This window comes from Zonotrichia albicollis, chromosome 5 (genome assembly GCF_047830755.1).
Source record: "Zonotrichia albicollis isolate bZonAlb1 chromosome 5, bZonAlb1.hap1, whole genome shotgun sequence".
NCBI lineage: Eukaryota > Metazoa > Chordata > Aves > Passeriformes > Passerellidae > Zonotrichia > Zonotrichia albicollis.
In genome coordinates, this window is record NC_133823.1 from 13,542,101 (window position 1) to 13,558,384 (window position 16,284).

A 16,284-nucleotide genomic window follows, 5' to 3' on the forward strand; every position below is an offset into this window, starting at 1 on the left:
GGTATTTTCCAACCTAAATGATTCTATGGTGCTGTGATTACTTTAGGGAAAGAATCAGCAGATTTATAAGCTACAACAAGCACCACCATCACCACAGGCTGCTCTGAAAGAACTCTGTACTCCACAAGATTCAACCACCAAATTACAATTAAATCAGCAAAGGAGAACCTATGGTAATAGGCAACACAGGAAGCTTTTTATTGTCTTGCTGGCTCTACCTATTACAGGGAACACTAAAAGATTGTTATCTCCTTTAGGTTCAGGCTCAAAAGTATTACCAAACCCTCTAATTCAAAGAAAGATATCTGCCGTACATTTCCCAATTTACTACTTCAGGAATATATTTACAGTCTCCTCTATATCTGCAGGTGAGTTGTCTTTCTAAATTTATAATGCACTCACTGAAAAGCTCTCATAAAAGCATAATTCCTGCTCCCATATCCTCCACTCCAACATTACTCACACAGAAACTTCCTGCACCAACAAGACAGAATAAAGCCCGTCCCAGCCAACCCCTCCAGTCCAGCTGACACATCATTAGACCACATCTCAACATCATGCAGCATGAAAGCTTGTGCTCACTTTTAAGAAAAGACCAAGATTATAGATTTCAGCTGAAAGGCATCATCAGACTCATTTATTTGATGTTCACTCAGACAACTTAGTTTTCAAAGCTGTAACTAACTTTCTCCTGATAATACACACAGGCATAGCCACCATGTGATGATAAACCAGGCCAAATGTCTTCTATAAGGTACTGCTAAGATTTTAATTACTTGTGTCCTCAAGCCTGTAAGTGATGTCTTCCCTATCTGCCTCAGAAACCTGGACTTCACCCTTGCTTCAATCGTAAATTCAAAAGCTGTCAGAGGCCCTTCAAATTGCTTTTGAAATATTTCTGTACAACACCATTTTTCTAGACATCACAGGCAGTATCAAAAATATCACAGGCAACATAAAAATGATGGCTTGCAAACCACAGCAGAAAACCTACAGATCAATTACCTTGCTTCCGGGCAAAAAGCACTCATCTAAACCATAAAGAAACACCCACTCCAACATCAGCATATTTCTGTTGATTTTATGGAACATGAGAATTCCTCTCCATTCACCATCACCCACCATGCACAAACCCAAGATGAAAGTGACCTGCCTCTCTTTCTCAGCCCCTTGCAAAATGAGGTAGGGGTCAACTCCCTTCTAACATTGCAGAAGGGTATCAGCTGCTTCTTCTCTCAGCAGTTTAATGGCACATATCTCATTAAACTCAGAAAACTGTTTTCTGTTTCTATGACAAACTCAAGGATGAACTAGTGTGGTCACAGGCCTGTGCAGTTTGTACAACTACAGTTTGCTCTAATAAACACCAAGCTGTGTTTCAGCCATTCCCCATTGTCATCATGCCTGTAATTACAACATGATAATGATATGCAAACACACCCTTTATAGGCATTCTCACAGATGTCAGTGTGATGTACAGTGGGGAAACAGCCTACACTTTCATAAAGAGTAGTGTTTGCAGGGTGAAGAGCAGCTTCCCTGCTCAAGATATTCCAAGCATCTTGTTTTCTTTCCTTCTTTCGGCTGCTAAAATTATTTTGTGAACATAGTTAACACAAAACCCATTAAAAGAGACCAAAGATTAATTTCCAAAGATCCTACATATACTATGTCTGTATAAATACCATTTCCTCACTGGATTTATAATTATTACACATGGGCACAATTATAACAATCACACCACATGGTTTTGTCTTTTCCACATAATTCACTAAATTATCATCTCATGAAGATTTAATATCTTTAATGCTTCCATATGAAGAAAATAATTTTTTTCTTTGATGTAATTTTCAGCACTACCCAGTGAAATCAAGTCCCTACTTTTTCATAACCACATTTCCTGCTTCCTGTGTCTGCTTCTTTTCCTTGACATAAATTGTTTTCCACTGACATTTTCCTGCTTATCTTGAAACCTTTTCATAGAACTGTGTGGGAAGGTTTCAGTGTTCTATGGCTTTGCCTAGGAACCCTGCAACACCTTCCAGAGCCTGCAAAAATCAGCCTCTCCCCCCTAAGAGGACTTAGCATTCAGCAGCCCTGCTCCATCACTCCATAAATCCAAGTGTCACTATGCACCACAGCTGTCTCCAGTAGCTGGGCAGCCAGCTATCCCACTCAATGAGAGGTATGTCCTTTCCTATAGTTATCCTGAAGGAAAATCCAGAAAGTGTCCATGCCCTGACAAGACTGAGCCTAAACCCCTCTGTGCCTGCCTTTGGCAGAGGCAACAATCAGAAATCACCTATTTGGCTTCTACACTTCTCCTAATTCTGGCAGGAAGGGACAGAATTGCATCCCAGATCTGTGACACTTCTTGAACAAGCCATTGAGTATAAACAGAGCCACTGGATCTGAAATAAGCTATGAGCTAGGTTTTCCCTGCTATTTTCATAGAGGCACTCCTTGTGGCTATTCTTTGCAAAGGAACAAGACAAGCAGGGCAGATCACCTCCACCAGAGCACACTGTGCTGCATAAATAGGCAGGTTTAAGGTATTTTTTTACCTTAATCAGCTTTTTCTAGATGTAACTCTATTTCCATCTAAATAGAGTAAGCTTCTACAGTAGAAACTTATTTTAATAAAGTTTACTGTGTAAGCTTATAAATATGAGGTAATGAGAAACTTACACAACTGAGGATGTTTCTTATAATGTGTTGTTTTCTCTTAGCTAAACTACAAATATTTATCTCCTAATTGTTTTCTCATTAATTAATCACTTCACAATTGATTCTTCACAATTTGCTGATGGATGGTTTATTGTATTTCTGGTAAATTCTGCCTTACAACAGGCAGTGTAGCATGTAACACAAACTAAGAAAAAAATGCTCATTATCATCCCCATCTATTGTGTAATACTTCTATATCTCTGTCACCAAAAAGGCCTCTTATGGCCTCTCCATGCTACTCACCATTTCAGAGAATTTGTGTTAACTTTCACTTGAACTTGCTTGTTTTCGGATTTGATTTTCTTTCCTAAGAAATTCTTAAATTTTGCTGTCAACTCTTAGTATGAAAGTAACATTCACAGGATGCCTTTGATTTTATTTAGCTAATTTCTCTATTTTTTGCTGCTCACAATTGATCATTACAGCAATTCAGTTGCAGAGTGGTTCAACAAAAGTTGATTTTCCTCTGAAACAAATAGAGGATAGAAAGGAGGAAGAAAAACCATCTTTGCTTTATATGAAATTGAAAAAACAGTGCAAAATTAATTTCAGTAGTACTGAACCCAAAATAGGCCTCTTTTCCAAAGCTGATTTAAAAGCAACCTTGAGTTGTTTCGTGTTTAAGATAAGGAATATGGTGCATGGTCATTTAGGTCAATCTTTGGACTTGCATGGTCTCAAAGTATGCTAAACACTGGAAGTGATGGACTGAGACATAAGGGTGTGCTGTCAGTGCTGTTACACTGGCAATTATGGTGCCAATGCCAACAATCCATGCAAAAACATTTGCCACTGGATTAAAGGAACCTCTTGCTTTACCACTGCCTACACCTGTGAAGTAACACATATTATATCAAATTCAGGAAAAAAAACCAGTGACAGATGTGACAGATGAAATTAAGACTTCACCTTTGATCAAGATATAGATAAAATATTGTTATAGCTACCCAAATGTCTCATAATTAAACAGGCAACAAATGCTTGCACAGAGACATTTAAATACAAGCCACAGATATTTAAAAGCCATGTCTAAAAATGCAGAGGCAAAAGCCATCCAGGATTCCACAACTTTTGAACATGATAAATTCAAATTGCATTGTTTAGGAGAGCTACTGAATTCATCTTTTGTTCACATTATTCACATCACTGCAACATCACTTTTAAGAAATAAAGGAAACATTAGCAGTTGCCTCTATTTCAAAGGCTTCCACCCTGAACATCTGAGAGTGCTATGGGATGTGACAAGTTTCTGAATTGCTCTCAGTGATTTTCACTGTACAAAGACTAAAATTACGGGCTTTTCTTGGGATATTATTTGCACTGCCTCTGGAAATAGAGCCTCAGTTGTCAATTATGGTAAGATCTCTCTCCTGCTTTCTTGCTAGTTGCATTTTGCTGTGTGGAGAAACAAACCCAGTGCTATCACTCTCACCAGCCGGGGAATTTATTAGCAAACCACTGGGCTCCTTCTGCCTCGGGATGTCTGTTGCCTGACTGCTATTTTTGCAATTTTAGACAACAGCTGTGGCTGGCAAACTGTGAGGAGATGCAAAATGCCAATTCTGTTTCCAAGCATCATAAGAGAAAGTGCTGATACTCACCAAACTATTCCCTGAGCCCCAGAGCCAATAGGTTTCAAGTTCTGGTAGCGTTTGAGGACTGTGAAGGTCGAGTCACCTACTTCCACGCTGTAGAACTGGTTGTCAACTTTGCTTTTGCTCATGTTGTAATGTTTGGCAATATATGACACATCCACTTGTTTCCCAAATCCCTGTCGTACAGAAGAAGGGAAGGGGAGAGAGGTTGGTAAAAACAGAGAAACCAAGGCTGGTAAAGCATTAGAATACTGATAAAGCACTGTCAGCCTAATTTTTCAATATAAATTATTGTCATTTTCGTCTCATTTTCATAAAGACTGTATCAAATCTTCTTTCATGCAGGCAGCCACCATAAAAAGGCACTGATTAAAGAAAACCAGTTAAAGAATTCTCCACTGATGTTGGTGACACAGCCACTGCCAACTACTGGTCTCTGCCTGCCATCACTCCTGCCTCATGACTACTGGTTATGTGCTCATGCTGATTCTGCCCTCATTTGTTTTACAATTAATTTAAAATAAGATGACTTTCATCAGTGTGGAAATGGGACAAGAGACACAGGAATCAGGCCCTTCATTATGGACCAGGCAGAGCAAGCAAATGTATTCCTATGAGTGCTAAAACTTTCCCTGAGCACATGATAAAGGCCTTGAGAACCTTCCAACAGGGATTTCAAAAGAAACAGAGCGGTAAATGAGACAAGCTGTGACCCAAAATGGCTCAGTATCATGGAGATTCATCCAGAAGCTCCAGAGGTCTTCAAGAGTTCTGGTTTCCTAAGGATAGGAGGGAGGACTGCTCTCGTGACCTAACAAATGCAGCAAACACCAATTTTCATGACACGAAACCAAGCACTGTAGCTAGCACTGCACAGCAGTGCTCCTCCCCTAAACTGTAAAATTAAAAACCAATAATTTTTACAAGACTTAAAAAACACTCCCTCAAATTTGTAAAACTACCATGCAGCAAGTTACATTATAACCCCTTTATGACTACTGCTGAGCTCAGTTCCCCATGGACTACAGAGCAAATTTATAGTAATTTGAGATAAAAATCAGAATTAAGTGCTTGTAATTAAGGATTCTATAGTACATGATTCTGAGCACAGGATGCAAAAGCTCAACATATTACAACAGAACTGCCCTAAAAGAGTTGCCATTTCAGTTATGGAAGCCAAGACATGCCCAGATGCCTTCCATAAAGCAAACCCAAAACCCAGCTATGCCTCTGTCTATGCATTTTTTTTTTTCAGTGCTCCCAAACACAGCTTATAAATTTTCTTATTTGCTCTATTATAAATTTCTTTCCCCCAAAAAAATCTGAATGATCAAATGCATTATGTGTTTATGGACTACTAAGTTGAAATGTGATGAACCTGGGAAAAAAGGAAAGTTGACTTTGATTACATTACTCATTCAATTAAAAAGGACATCTTTCCAGTGTTCCAAAAATCTGGCCATTAAAAACAGATTACTGACCTTGCAAAGAACTTGGATTTTAAGGTTTGCCTTGGAAAAATTTTTTTTTTTTTGTCCATTATCTGACTGGAAGGCCCTTTGGTATTGGACAGCATCATCCTAAACACCCCATTTAGAGACTTTGAAACATTTTAATAAATGCAGCTCTTCATTCAAACACAAAATCCCATCTTAGAAGACCAAGTGGAAACTTTAACTTGTTCTTCAAATATTGTAAGGTGGAGAGCAGGGGAGGCCTTGCCCTAACACAAAAAGTGAGAGATTTATGGTCACTGACACAGTGCTAAATTGAAGCTTCCAGAGAGTGAAATAATTCCAAAAGAGGTTTGAATTTTTCTCACTGGAAGACAAAATAGGCTGCATCTGATTCACACTGTGTAGCCTTAATCTTAAAATGTCTTCCATTCTGTGAAGAGAGATGCATAAATTTGGCTATTCAGCTCAGGTATTCATACCAGACCTGAAACTGGGAGGGGGTTTTTTGGGTTTTTAATAACATGCTCCTGATTGACAGGAATTTCACAACTCCCTCTGGCTAGACAAGCACATTTAGAGCATGTTTTTCCTGATGTCATTATCAGAACAATGCAGGACATATTCAGCATTAACACCCATTACTCTGAAACCAATGTTTATATATAAAGTGTCAGCATAAAAATTGCATTCCTGAGTGAGCCTGACTCATATCCAGCTCCTCTGGAAGTACAGAGTGAATTTTTAAAACAAATTGGATGACTGTGTTAAGGCTTGGATGAGCCAGGCCTGCCACAACTTGTTTGTGTCCTCACTCCCAACCTACCTGACAGCTCCTTGTGTGGCATGGAGCTGCATGGGAGCACATATTTTATCACTCTGTGTCTAGAATAAAAATTACTTGCTTTTAAGTTAGCCTGACTGTGTGAACTACTAGCCTCAGGAAACTCAAGCTGCGTACAGCAGGGTTTCTGAACTGCTGCAGTTTCAGCAGCTGGTTCTTTTAAATCCAGAAATGTCTTGAAAATCAATTAAAACGGCTGAGAAGAACTATTCTGTAGCACCTCAGTTACAGGGGTAATTACCATATCCAATTGCTTCAGTCAACAGCAATTAAAGTTGTGGACCCACAAGACCACAACTGATAAGAAAACGTGAATGTCCCGATGATGTCCTGAATCTGCTCCTAATTGTGTGACAGAGGGAAAGATAAAGACTGTTTTATTTTTCATTGAATAATTTTTTTCTTTTTAGATTAGTATCTTTTTCCCTACTTAAAAATTTGTGCCCCATAAAGTCTTTGATAGAAAACAAACACCAAGCATTACTTGGAAAAATTCAAGGCAGGCTGATTTAGTTTGAAGTTTACTTCAAGCAGAATGCCTCCTCTGAGTGACAAAAATTTCAGCTTTGTGGACAGGCCAAGATCTAAGCTGCCTCCTTGCTCTAAACCCACACTGCTATAAAACTACCAAAAAAAAAAAAAAAAAAAAAAAACACCGAAACAAACCTCTACTCTATATTTTCCAATTTTTACCAAAGCCTAAACAAGCAAAACAAAAGCACTGTAAGATTACTGATGCCCTCTGCACTGCTTACTTTCATAACAACAGGAGATGAGTGATATAACTATCCTTGTCATGAAGCTGACTTAAACCAAATCCCTAAGTCAATGAATTAACACCATTATTGAATTAATCACATTTGATCAGATCCCCAAGCCAAGCTGACACATAATCAAGAACCTTCTCTGGTTGATTCCACAGCCACTTGCTATTGAGGACAAGGAAATGGCAGTTTTGTTTCACTCCAAAATTAAGATAAAAAAATCTTTTCCCTTTAGCAAGGAAATTCATACTCTTTACAGAGCATGTCAATGTTAGTTTTAGTTTCCAATCCTGATGAAAAAGTTCTTCTCCCCGTCTTCAAATTCGCATAGCTCATCTTAAAGAAGCCTACACACTACATTTTGTTCCCCTGTAACATCCTCAGTGCTCATTTAAAGCCCTTCCATAAGCCTTGGTGTTGGTACAGATACTGATATTCCCCCAGATGCCCCTCTGTACATCACTAAGCTATTTCACATTCAGGTTTTACTGCACAGTGCTTACAAGTCCTGTACAAATAGCTTAAGTTAAAGATTTGATTATGTGGCATCAGAAAGGAACCCAGGGCTAGGAATTTCCAGTACACACCCTTCTGTAGATGCACCTAACCATAAACTCCTTTCAAATGTGATTGAGGCTAACATCATAAGAAACCAGGAATTAGCACTTCATTAAGAACTAGATGGGGGAAGGAAGTTTATAGATATACATTGCAATCGGGATACCACAGTAAAAATGTATAAGTCTCATAGAGTAAAGTGAATCACAGTGAGTTAATATATTTTCAGGTGAACTTCAAATGAACTTGGGCAAGCTACAATACTGAGGCCCCAGAACAACAGTAAACATTGAAGCTGTGAAACTTTGAAGAAAACTCATCTAAGCTTCTCAGACCTCTGTGTAAGATGAAAGATTATTCCTCAGAGACAAAGCATGCATGGAAACGCCATTTGTTCTCAGTTTCCATAAACATTTGGACAATGAAATTACATTACTTCAGCACAGAGATGAACTTAGCCTTCATTTTATATGTACAAAAAGGCATGAACCATTACTTTGTCCTTTCAGTACCTAATTGAGAACTTCTAGTGCACACACACACACATTCCCCAGTGCCATTCTCTTTCCTCCATACTGGGAAATTTAAGAGTAAGAGAAGTGAAAGTTTCTAAGCCCTGAAAACCTAACTATCCTTGTTAGCTCACATAAGCATGTAGCCATATTTGCAATGATGTTTGCTTAGTAACCTGACAAGTGAGAAAGAGAAAAGAAAATAAACTGTCAAGACTCAAGCATCTGAGATGAAGGAAAAAGATACTCCCACCATTACTAATTGCTTAGAGAGGATGTATTTTTCTTTCAAAGGACAAGTATTTAAAAATTTAGTGGAACTCAAATAACTTACTCAGTAACTTACACAGAGCTACAAACTCTATTCCTTTTCTTTCTTTCAAAGTACAGAGAGCGAGAGAGTTAAAAAGCCCAACAGAAACAAAATTATGTTATTTTCTATATTGTAAGGTGAATTGCTTCCTGATATCCCATTTTATTTGTCCATTTCTATCCTACAAAATAACTATATTTATCATATTTTACAGACAGACTTTTGTTTCTGAACACCATTCCCTCTATTATTAACAAACCTAAAATATGGTAATATCTTGGAGCTCAGCGTCTCATACATTTCAGCTTTTATAAATACAAGCCATGCTAGCAGCAATTTAAGGCAAATTGCTCTCCCCTGGATCTCCAAGACAGTGAGCACTGTCACAGATTCTGCTGGCAGCATCAGCAGAGGGGAAACTTTACCTCAGTGCTTGTATCCTTCCCTGTCTGCCCACAGAAATCCTGGCAGGAGCACCCATTTGAGGGTGCCATGATGCAAGGCTACTGAAATCCATAGAAGCCCTGCAGGTGTGTGTAAGTGCAGGTGGGTGAAAGAAGCAGATAGAAGGCTGAGAGGCTGACTCCCGGCTGGCACAGAGCCCAGAGACGGGCAGGATGAAGCAGAGAGGATGCTCTGAGCCAGACACCATGGTGGCCCCCCAGCAGCCCCCACACCCGCACCCAGCCTCAGACAAAGAATCTGGTGTGGACCATAGCACATTCCAGAGCTGGATGCCTTTGGATCCCTCAGGACACAAAAGGATATCCTAAAGCTACAATTTAACCTTGAAAGTCAAATGCTGAGGTTGTGCAGACCAACATTCATGAGTCTGGTAAAACCCTCAGGCTTCTGGCCTGCTCACCTGGGTGCATCGGCCCAGACAGCAGCAATGTGAATTTAATGGCTGTGCTCCCACTTGCACAGCTCTAATTCTCACAGAAGTCTCGAGTGCCAGAATTCTGCCATGAACATGAATTTGCTGAGCCCTCTACTTCGAATTTCATGGTCACAGGTTTTGCTGTGTAAATTTGAATGGCCACAAAAGCTGTCACTTGGGAAATACAGAGTATCTTTGCATAGAAGGATCTACTGTATTGTTTTAAATTGTGTTTTCTATATATGACACATTTATGGCAGAAATTTTAGCTATTTTTTCTCTCCATAAAGCCAGACTTCTCACTTCTCCTGGCTCTCCCTGAACTCAAAAGTCCATAAACAACGATCCAACCTCCTACACATGGTTTCATCTTGTGTGTGTGTGGCTGGATGTAATATTACAGATTGCGGTTTTACCAGCCACATCATACCACAGTTCTTCATTCTTCCACCTCATTCTCTTCCTGTGAGGCTTGTATTAGTCACCCAGACTTCCTGATTTTAGTGTGTTTTGAGAGGGATTTTAAAGCTAATTTCTGGCCTTCTTTTAATCTCTCTCCAGCTGCCTTGCCCCCCAGACAGGGGTCTTTCTGCACTTAGCCTTTCAAGCAGACAACAGCCCCCTGCAAACAACTCAGCCTTGACTGATCAGTGATTGATATTCTTACATTTGCTTTATTCACTCCATTTCAACACACCATATCAAAGCATTTTATCAAATGTAGTACAACATTTCTAAGTGCTGGTTGGGTTTGTTTGGGGATTTTTGGGTTTTTCTTGGTTGGTTTTTGGTTTTTTTTTTGTTAGGTTGGGGGTTTTTAATAGCTGTTATTTTTTATTTATTTGTTTAAACACTCTGTCCTTGTTTAACCTCTTCTAACTGAGATACCGAAAACTTATCAGCTTACCTAGCTCTTACCTAGTTCTGATTGTACACAAAGCAGCAAGTCTGCCTTTTCCTTTTCAATTGTATCTACTCAAAACATGAGGCAAAGCACTATTTCTTATTTTTCTCTTGTCCGCCACATGTTCACTGAGCTCTTGGTACTTTTAATTCCTTCCTTCCTACAGACACCAAATTTTCATAGCTCATTTCTAACTGTGGTATCACGTATTGCTCAGAAGTCACTGTGTCCCAGAGGTGTGGCCCTCATGCCAGGCCAGATTCCCACAAATGAGAGTATCTGCACAAGAAAACACTACTTCAAATGACTCCTCGTCCCCCTGATGCCTGAAGAGCTCAGTGCTGACACACAGGTGACATCCAGCCCTGGCCGTCACACCAAAGGAGGTTGAAAGGACTGATCAAGAAACACTGAAAGAAAAGGTTCCTTGAGACTGAGGTTTCTTTAGGGAGACAAACTAAATCAGTGATCCAAATGCAAATAAAGCCAAAGACAGGAGAGAAAGTAGATTTCTCAATAGAACTATATAATTACAGTATTGGATGTGGAGACAATAGTTAATGAAAGAATTCTTCCTTTTACAAACAAATAATGTATGGAGCTAAGTAATCACACCCTTAGCTAGAAATAGACAGCTCTTGACCCTATGAAGTATCATTTTATTCATAGAAATCTAATACATCAGTTGTTGGTAACTTTTGAATGCTAACTCATCTCCTTGGATAGAAGGCATAATCACAGGACACGCTACATTTAGAATTGTATTCTAAATAAAGGCATCCCATATACGTACAGCTTAGGGAACAGGTAAATTCTGACAGACTATACATGTCTTGATATTGATTTTAAGAAAAAGATACTGGAAGACTAAATGGAGAAAAATATAGACAAAGAAGTCAGTATTCTTTTGGAATTATTAGATAAATTGTTCATATAGTAGTATTAAAATTTAATGCCCGGTTCTACTCATGACACAGTACTCTGTGTTACCTTGTGCTATCATAAAAATGTGTAGGGTCCTACAGATCTGAGCCTGTTGGTGGTACCAGCCTTACAGAATAGTGAAATTCTATAGACCTTCTAGTCCTACTTTTCCATTATGATAGAAAAGCAGATGTTCTCTTCTTCAGCCTTAAAAAAGGTGGTTGTTTCCGAAGATAAATTGTCCAGTAATTCCAGACCTGGGTGTTTTCACACTGCAGACAGGGTGAAGGGGTGGGGAGGTACATATTTACCCTACTTATGCTGCTGAGTGTTTCTCAGGAAGGGCCGTTCTTTTGTTCTTAAGCTGAAAATCCTTAAAATTCTATTCCTGCTCAATTAGCATTTCATTGTACAAGACTGGTATGCTCAGGGACATAAACTCTATGTCAAAGATAAGAGCCTGTAATTATGAATATGTCACTTGCCTTCAGAGCACATAAAGCTATGTCTTTTAGGCTATAAATACATATTACAAGAAAAATACACCCCCAGTACTAAAAATAATCAGGGTTCCCATCAATATTGGAGCTTTAAGGGAGGCACTTCAGCACAAACACTTTGGAGAAAGTCTACAGTGGGGCATAAATTTCAAATTGAAGCAGGAATAAGAATGGAATAAACAGTACTACCACCTGGACACTATTCCTAGTCTCTAAATAAAGATCTGGATGCTTGGACCAAGGACAGAGATATAACCCCCATCCACTCTAAACAATACAAATGAACAGCACCCAAGACAGGTCTTAATGCAAGCAGACACTTAATTTAGAGAGCGTTCTTGCACATAGTTACAGCTGTTGTTCGGATCAGGGCCTATCTTTATGGAGAGAATAAATTAACATGAAGCTTAAACCAGTTTTTATCCTCAAGAGAATTGATCTGAAGGTCTGAAGACCTTGAAAAGGTGTCTGTGTGGCAAGGGCTTGAAGGATGGAATTGTGTTCCCTACAATGCCAGGACGGTATCTCTTTGTATGTATTTAGTGGATGGTACCATTCTGGGTACCTGCTGCAGCCTCAAACAGGAATTAATCTCACTCAGTGATAAAAATGCATCCAAAATGCTCTAAGTAAAAAGAAGAGAAGCGCTATTCAAAAAACCTCTATTCTGCACAGCGAAAGTATTTTTTTTTTATCAGTAACACTTTTCTCATACAATCTGAGAAAAAAAATTGCAATTTCTGCAAATATTTTTTGGAAGCAAACTATGTCAAAGCATTACAAAAATACTATGTTTGACAAAGCTGCCAGTGGAAGAATTAAGCCAGTTAAACACATGCACATAAATAAAATAAAATAGAAAAGACAGTTAAGCAGATTATCAAACTGAATTGCCAAGACCCATCCCAGAGCTGATCATTCCTAAATCCAGATTGAACCTTCTCAGCAGAATTAATATTAAGTGTCCCTGAGTTATAAAACATAAAGCAAACTTTCTAACACCTCTGTCTCATCTTAAATGCTTTTACACAAGTAATAGCCCTTTCCTTTTTTACAACTGTGCTTTCACTTGGACTCCACATGTAATATAAAAGAAAAAAATAGTGTTTATCATAAATTCATCTAAGAATTCATTCTAAGAATGCAGCATTGTTTTCCACTTCAAAAAGTGAAGAATGTCCCTAATATCTCTCCAGTTAGTTAGATTACTGATGTCCCATCTCACAAAAAAACCTTATAACTACGAAGAGACAGGATTCAAGCACAAAACGTTCAGAAGTGAGCAAAAAAGTAATCTTTCATTCACAAGGGAAAATTATGCACACAGATTTGTGACTAAATATGTTAACTAAATTAACCAAGAAAATCAAAAACTGGATAAATCAAAAGCTTTTTCTTTGCATCAAAGATTTCATTTCAGCTTTGTGGGCTCCCATACATTGTGACCAAACCATTTCAAGAGTGATGTAGAAGTACAGAATTGCCTTTAGTGCAGCCTCATGGCTCCAGGGCCTCAATAGCACATGGTGTTCAATGGGAGACAAGACAAAGATCATAATTTTAATTACTCTTCCTTTGCTTCCAGTATAGGTAAACAGAAAATTAGCCACAGGCTACAGTGTAAAAGGCTCTGTCTCAGAAGAACAGTGACTAAGCCAAAATTGTTTTAATTTGCAGTTTTTCTGTTTGAATATTGTGCCTTTATTTTCCACTATAAAAACCTCAGAATATTAACTGATAGTTTGTCAAAACAAAATGAAAAATCATTAAGACCAAATTACAAAATAAACTTGAGGGCAAAGAGAAAAGTAATTCTTTGGGATTCATTACTCTATTTTTTTGGTATTTATTCTCATTTTTATAAACAGTTACTTGCAGGAAGCTGCTGAAACTCATTTCTATCTTTCTCTTTTTATAGCATGTATTGCAAAAATGAAGTACAAGTATATACTGTACCTTGTTTTACCTGTAAGGAACACACACCTGACAAAAGGCAATCTTCACATCCAGAGTAGGTTCACCAAAATAATACAAGAAATGGCGGCTCATAAATACCTGTAATTAAAGAAAAGTAGACTTAGAATTCTTATCTGGCTGCTGATGTGCAAGTATAATGCAGCTCTAGCTTCATTTGGATTATAAAACCAACCTGATTTGTTACCCAGCTTGTCAAAACCAGAAATGTTGTAACACTGAACTGTAAAAAAGCTTTAAATTCTGTTCTATGCCTGTCAAGGTTATGGCCCCAAATATGACTTGGTTACATCTGGAAAACCTTACAGTAACTGGTGCCATTAATTCAAAGTTTATCATATCACTTGCATATTCCTACACCAGAAACAAAATCAACAAAATCAGGTCAATAATGTTCTAAACAATGTGGGTGTAGGAGACATTATTATGGGAAGGAAGAAAAAGTCCTAAGTTGACAAGTATTAGCAAAGTCATAGAAGTGCAAAGACTAGCCACATCACTGTGTAAATTCATCCACTTTGTAAGCGCCCCATGTAATTCTCGTTCTGGTCTTAACATTCTACCACTAGAAAAGCTACAGCAGAGGGCAGTAAGAAGGGTCCAAAGCACAAAGAACGGGTTTTTTTGTTTTTTTTTTTTTCACCTAGAAAAGAACTGTCTGAGCAGAAATATGCTGGAGATACATAAAATGAGTGGTATACTAAAAAATGAAAACACCCTTCCATTTCTTTTTTTTTCAAATTAAAATAAAAAAGGCACCAAGTTATGTTATCAGAGTTAGAATCAACAATAGGAAATAGTTCTTCATACACTGTTTCATCACAGTGAATCTCATGTTGCTGTGGAAGCCAGAAGTCAGCACAAGCACTAATATGATTAGGCAAATTCACATGAGAAGAAATCTGCTGAAGGCTATTAACCTCAGAAATATCACCCCTGAGTCACAGTCTGCCACTCCATGCTCAGCTATTTCTGGATTTCCCAGTCAGCTGATACTGGCCCAGGGAGCCATAGGCTGCACTGGACAGCCTCCCTGTGCACCCCATTGCAGCTGTTTTTGTTTTAATTTAGTTCCACAGCAGCACATCCAGCTCTGCCTAGCCAGTCCTGTCCCAGCTGCATTCCAGCATGGCACATCAATGGCCAACACCCATAGCAATGCTGTCGGGCTGGGATAGGCAGCTACGTCACAAGCCTTTGGAGCACATAGATTCTTCTGCATGACTCCAAAAAAACAAAAAAACACAGCCAAACACACAAAACAACAACAAAAACCTGTTAACAGTACAATGAAAAAAACTAGCAACTTTTAGCTAAGATTAGATACATTATATAGAACTTAATGTTTTTCTGTTAAATATAAGCTCCTTGTAAAGACTTAAAAATGAAAACAAAACAACCATCCAACCATCACTCCACAAAGACAAAGCTATGATTCTGAAACTCATGGCACTTGTCTCCAGTAGGAACAACTAACTAACTTCAGGTGTAAATGGCACTAAATAAGACAAGACTTAATTTGGAGTTAACTCACACCAACTGATCAGGAGTAAAGACAAGAAAGTATTCACCAACACTTGCCAACTTCTATGCACCATGTGCTCCCACATGTGTTTAATTTTTAATGAATGAATATATGAATAATCCTGTTATGAAAGCAAGTTTATGACCTTTTCTGCATCACGTTACAGTGTCTGAGATTGCTGTCTCACTGCCCACTGAGTCATTACCAGAGTCTCATATTCCACAGAGGCTTTATAATAGTTTATATCAAAACAAAAAAGAAGAAAGGAAGATTTTTTTCAAAAAGAAGAAGGAAAGAAGATTTTAACATTAGTCATATTGCCAATGATATCTGGAAAGCCAGCAGGTAATTACACTGTCATGCTGCAGATACACTCCCTGGCTGTATGCATTACATTGCTATAATAATCAATGACTGAAATGTCAATAGCTATGACACACCATGTTCAAGACAGAGCTTAATGGTGGAAAGTGAAGAAAGGAATGGAAGAAAATTGGGGGAATTTGGTTTCTCCCTGAATTTGCTGTAAGGGTCTCTGAGAAGATATACTTTGTATTATGCATGCATTACTAGTCATACCCTCAGCTGTCCACAGGAATTACTGTGACTGTTAATAGTCACCCTCTGCAGAACAATAGACTGGTGAGTTTTAGGAATTGGAATACATTTCACAATTTATGATGTTGTCCTTGTGGGCAGTTAATGCTTATAAAATAATAGAAGTATGCTATGTTTTAATGGCCTAGATCAATACTCACATTCCTCTGTACAGGAGATACGCCAAATGAATCACTACAGAGCTGAGCTCTT

The 16,284-nt window shown here is 38.4% G+C and overlaps 1 protein-coding gene across 6 annotated transcripts in view; it reads right to left on the reverse strand.

Moving 5' to 3' along the window:
• The window catches only part of MAPK10 (mitogen-activated protein kinase 10), a 145,705-nt gene that overhangs the window by 65,627 nt on the left and 63,794 nt on the right, over nt 1-16,284 (reverse strand). For 5 of the 6 annotated variants that reach the window (XM_074540826.1, XM_005485328.4, XM_074540827.1 and 2 more), the window contains 2 exons: nt 13,959-14,030; nt 4,329-4,498 (listed from right to left, as the gene is read on the reverse strand). In XM_074540826.1, the coding sequence (XP_074396927.1) occupies nt 4,329-4,498; nt 13,959-14,024 (236 nt within the window). In that variant the 5' untranslated portion in view covers nt 14,025-14,030. Of the gene's footprint in view, nt 1-4,328; nt 4,499-13,931; nt 14,031-16,284 lie in introns of those variants that run through there. The other variant, XM_005485330.4, reaches the window with a different exon arrangement.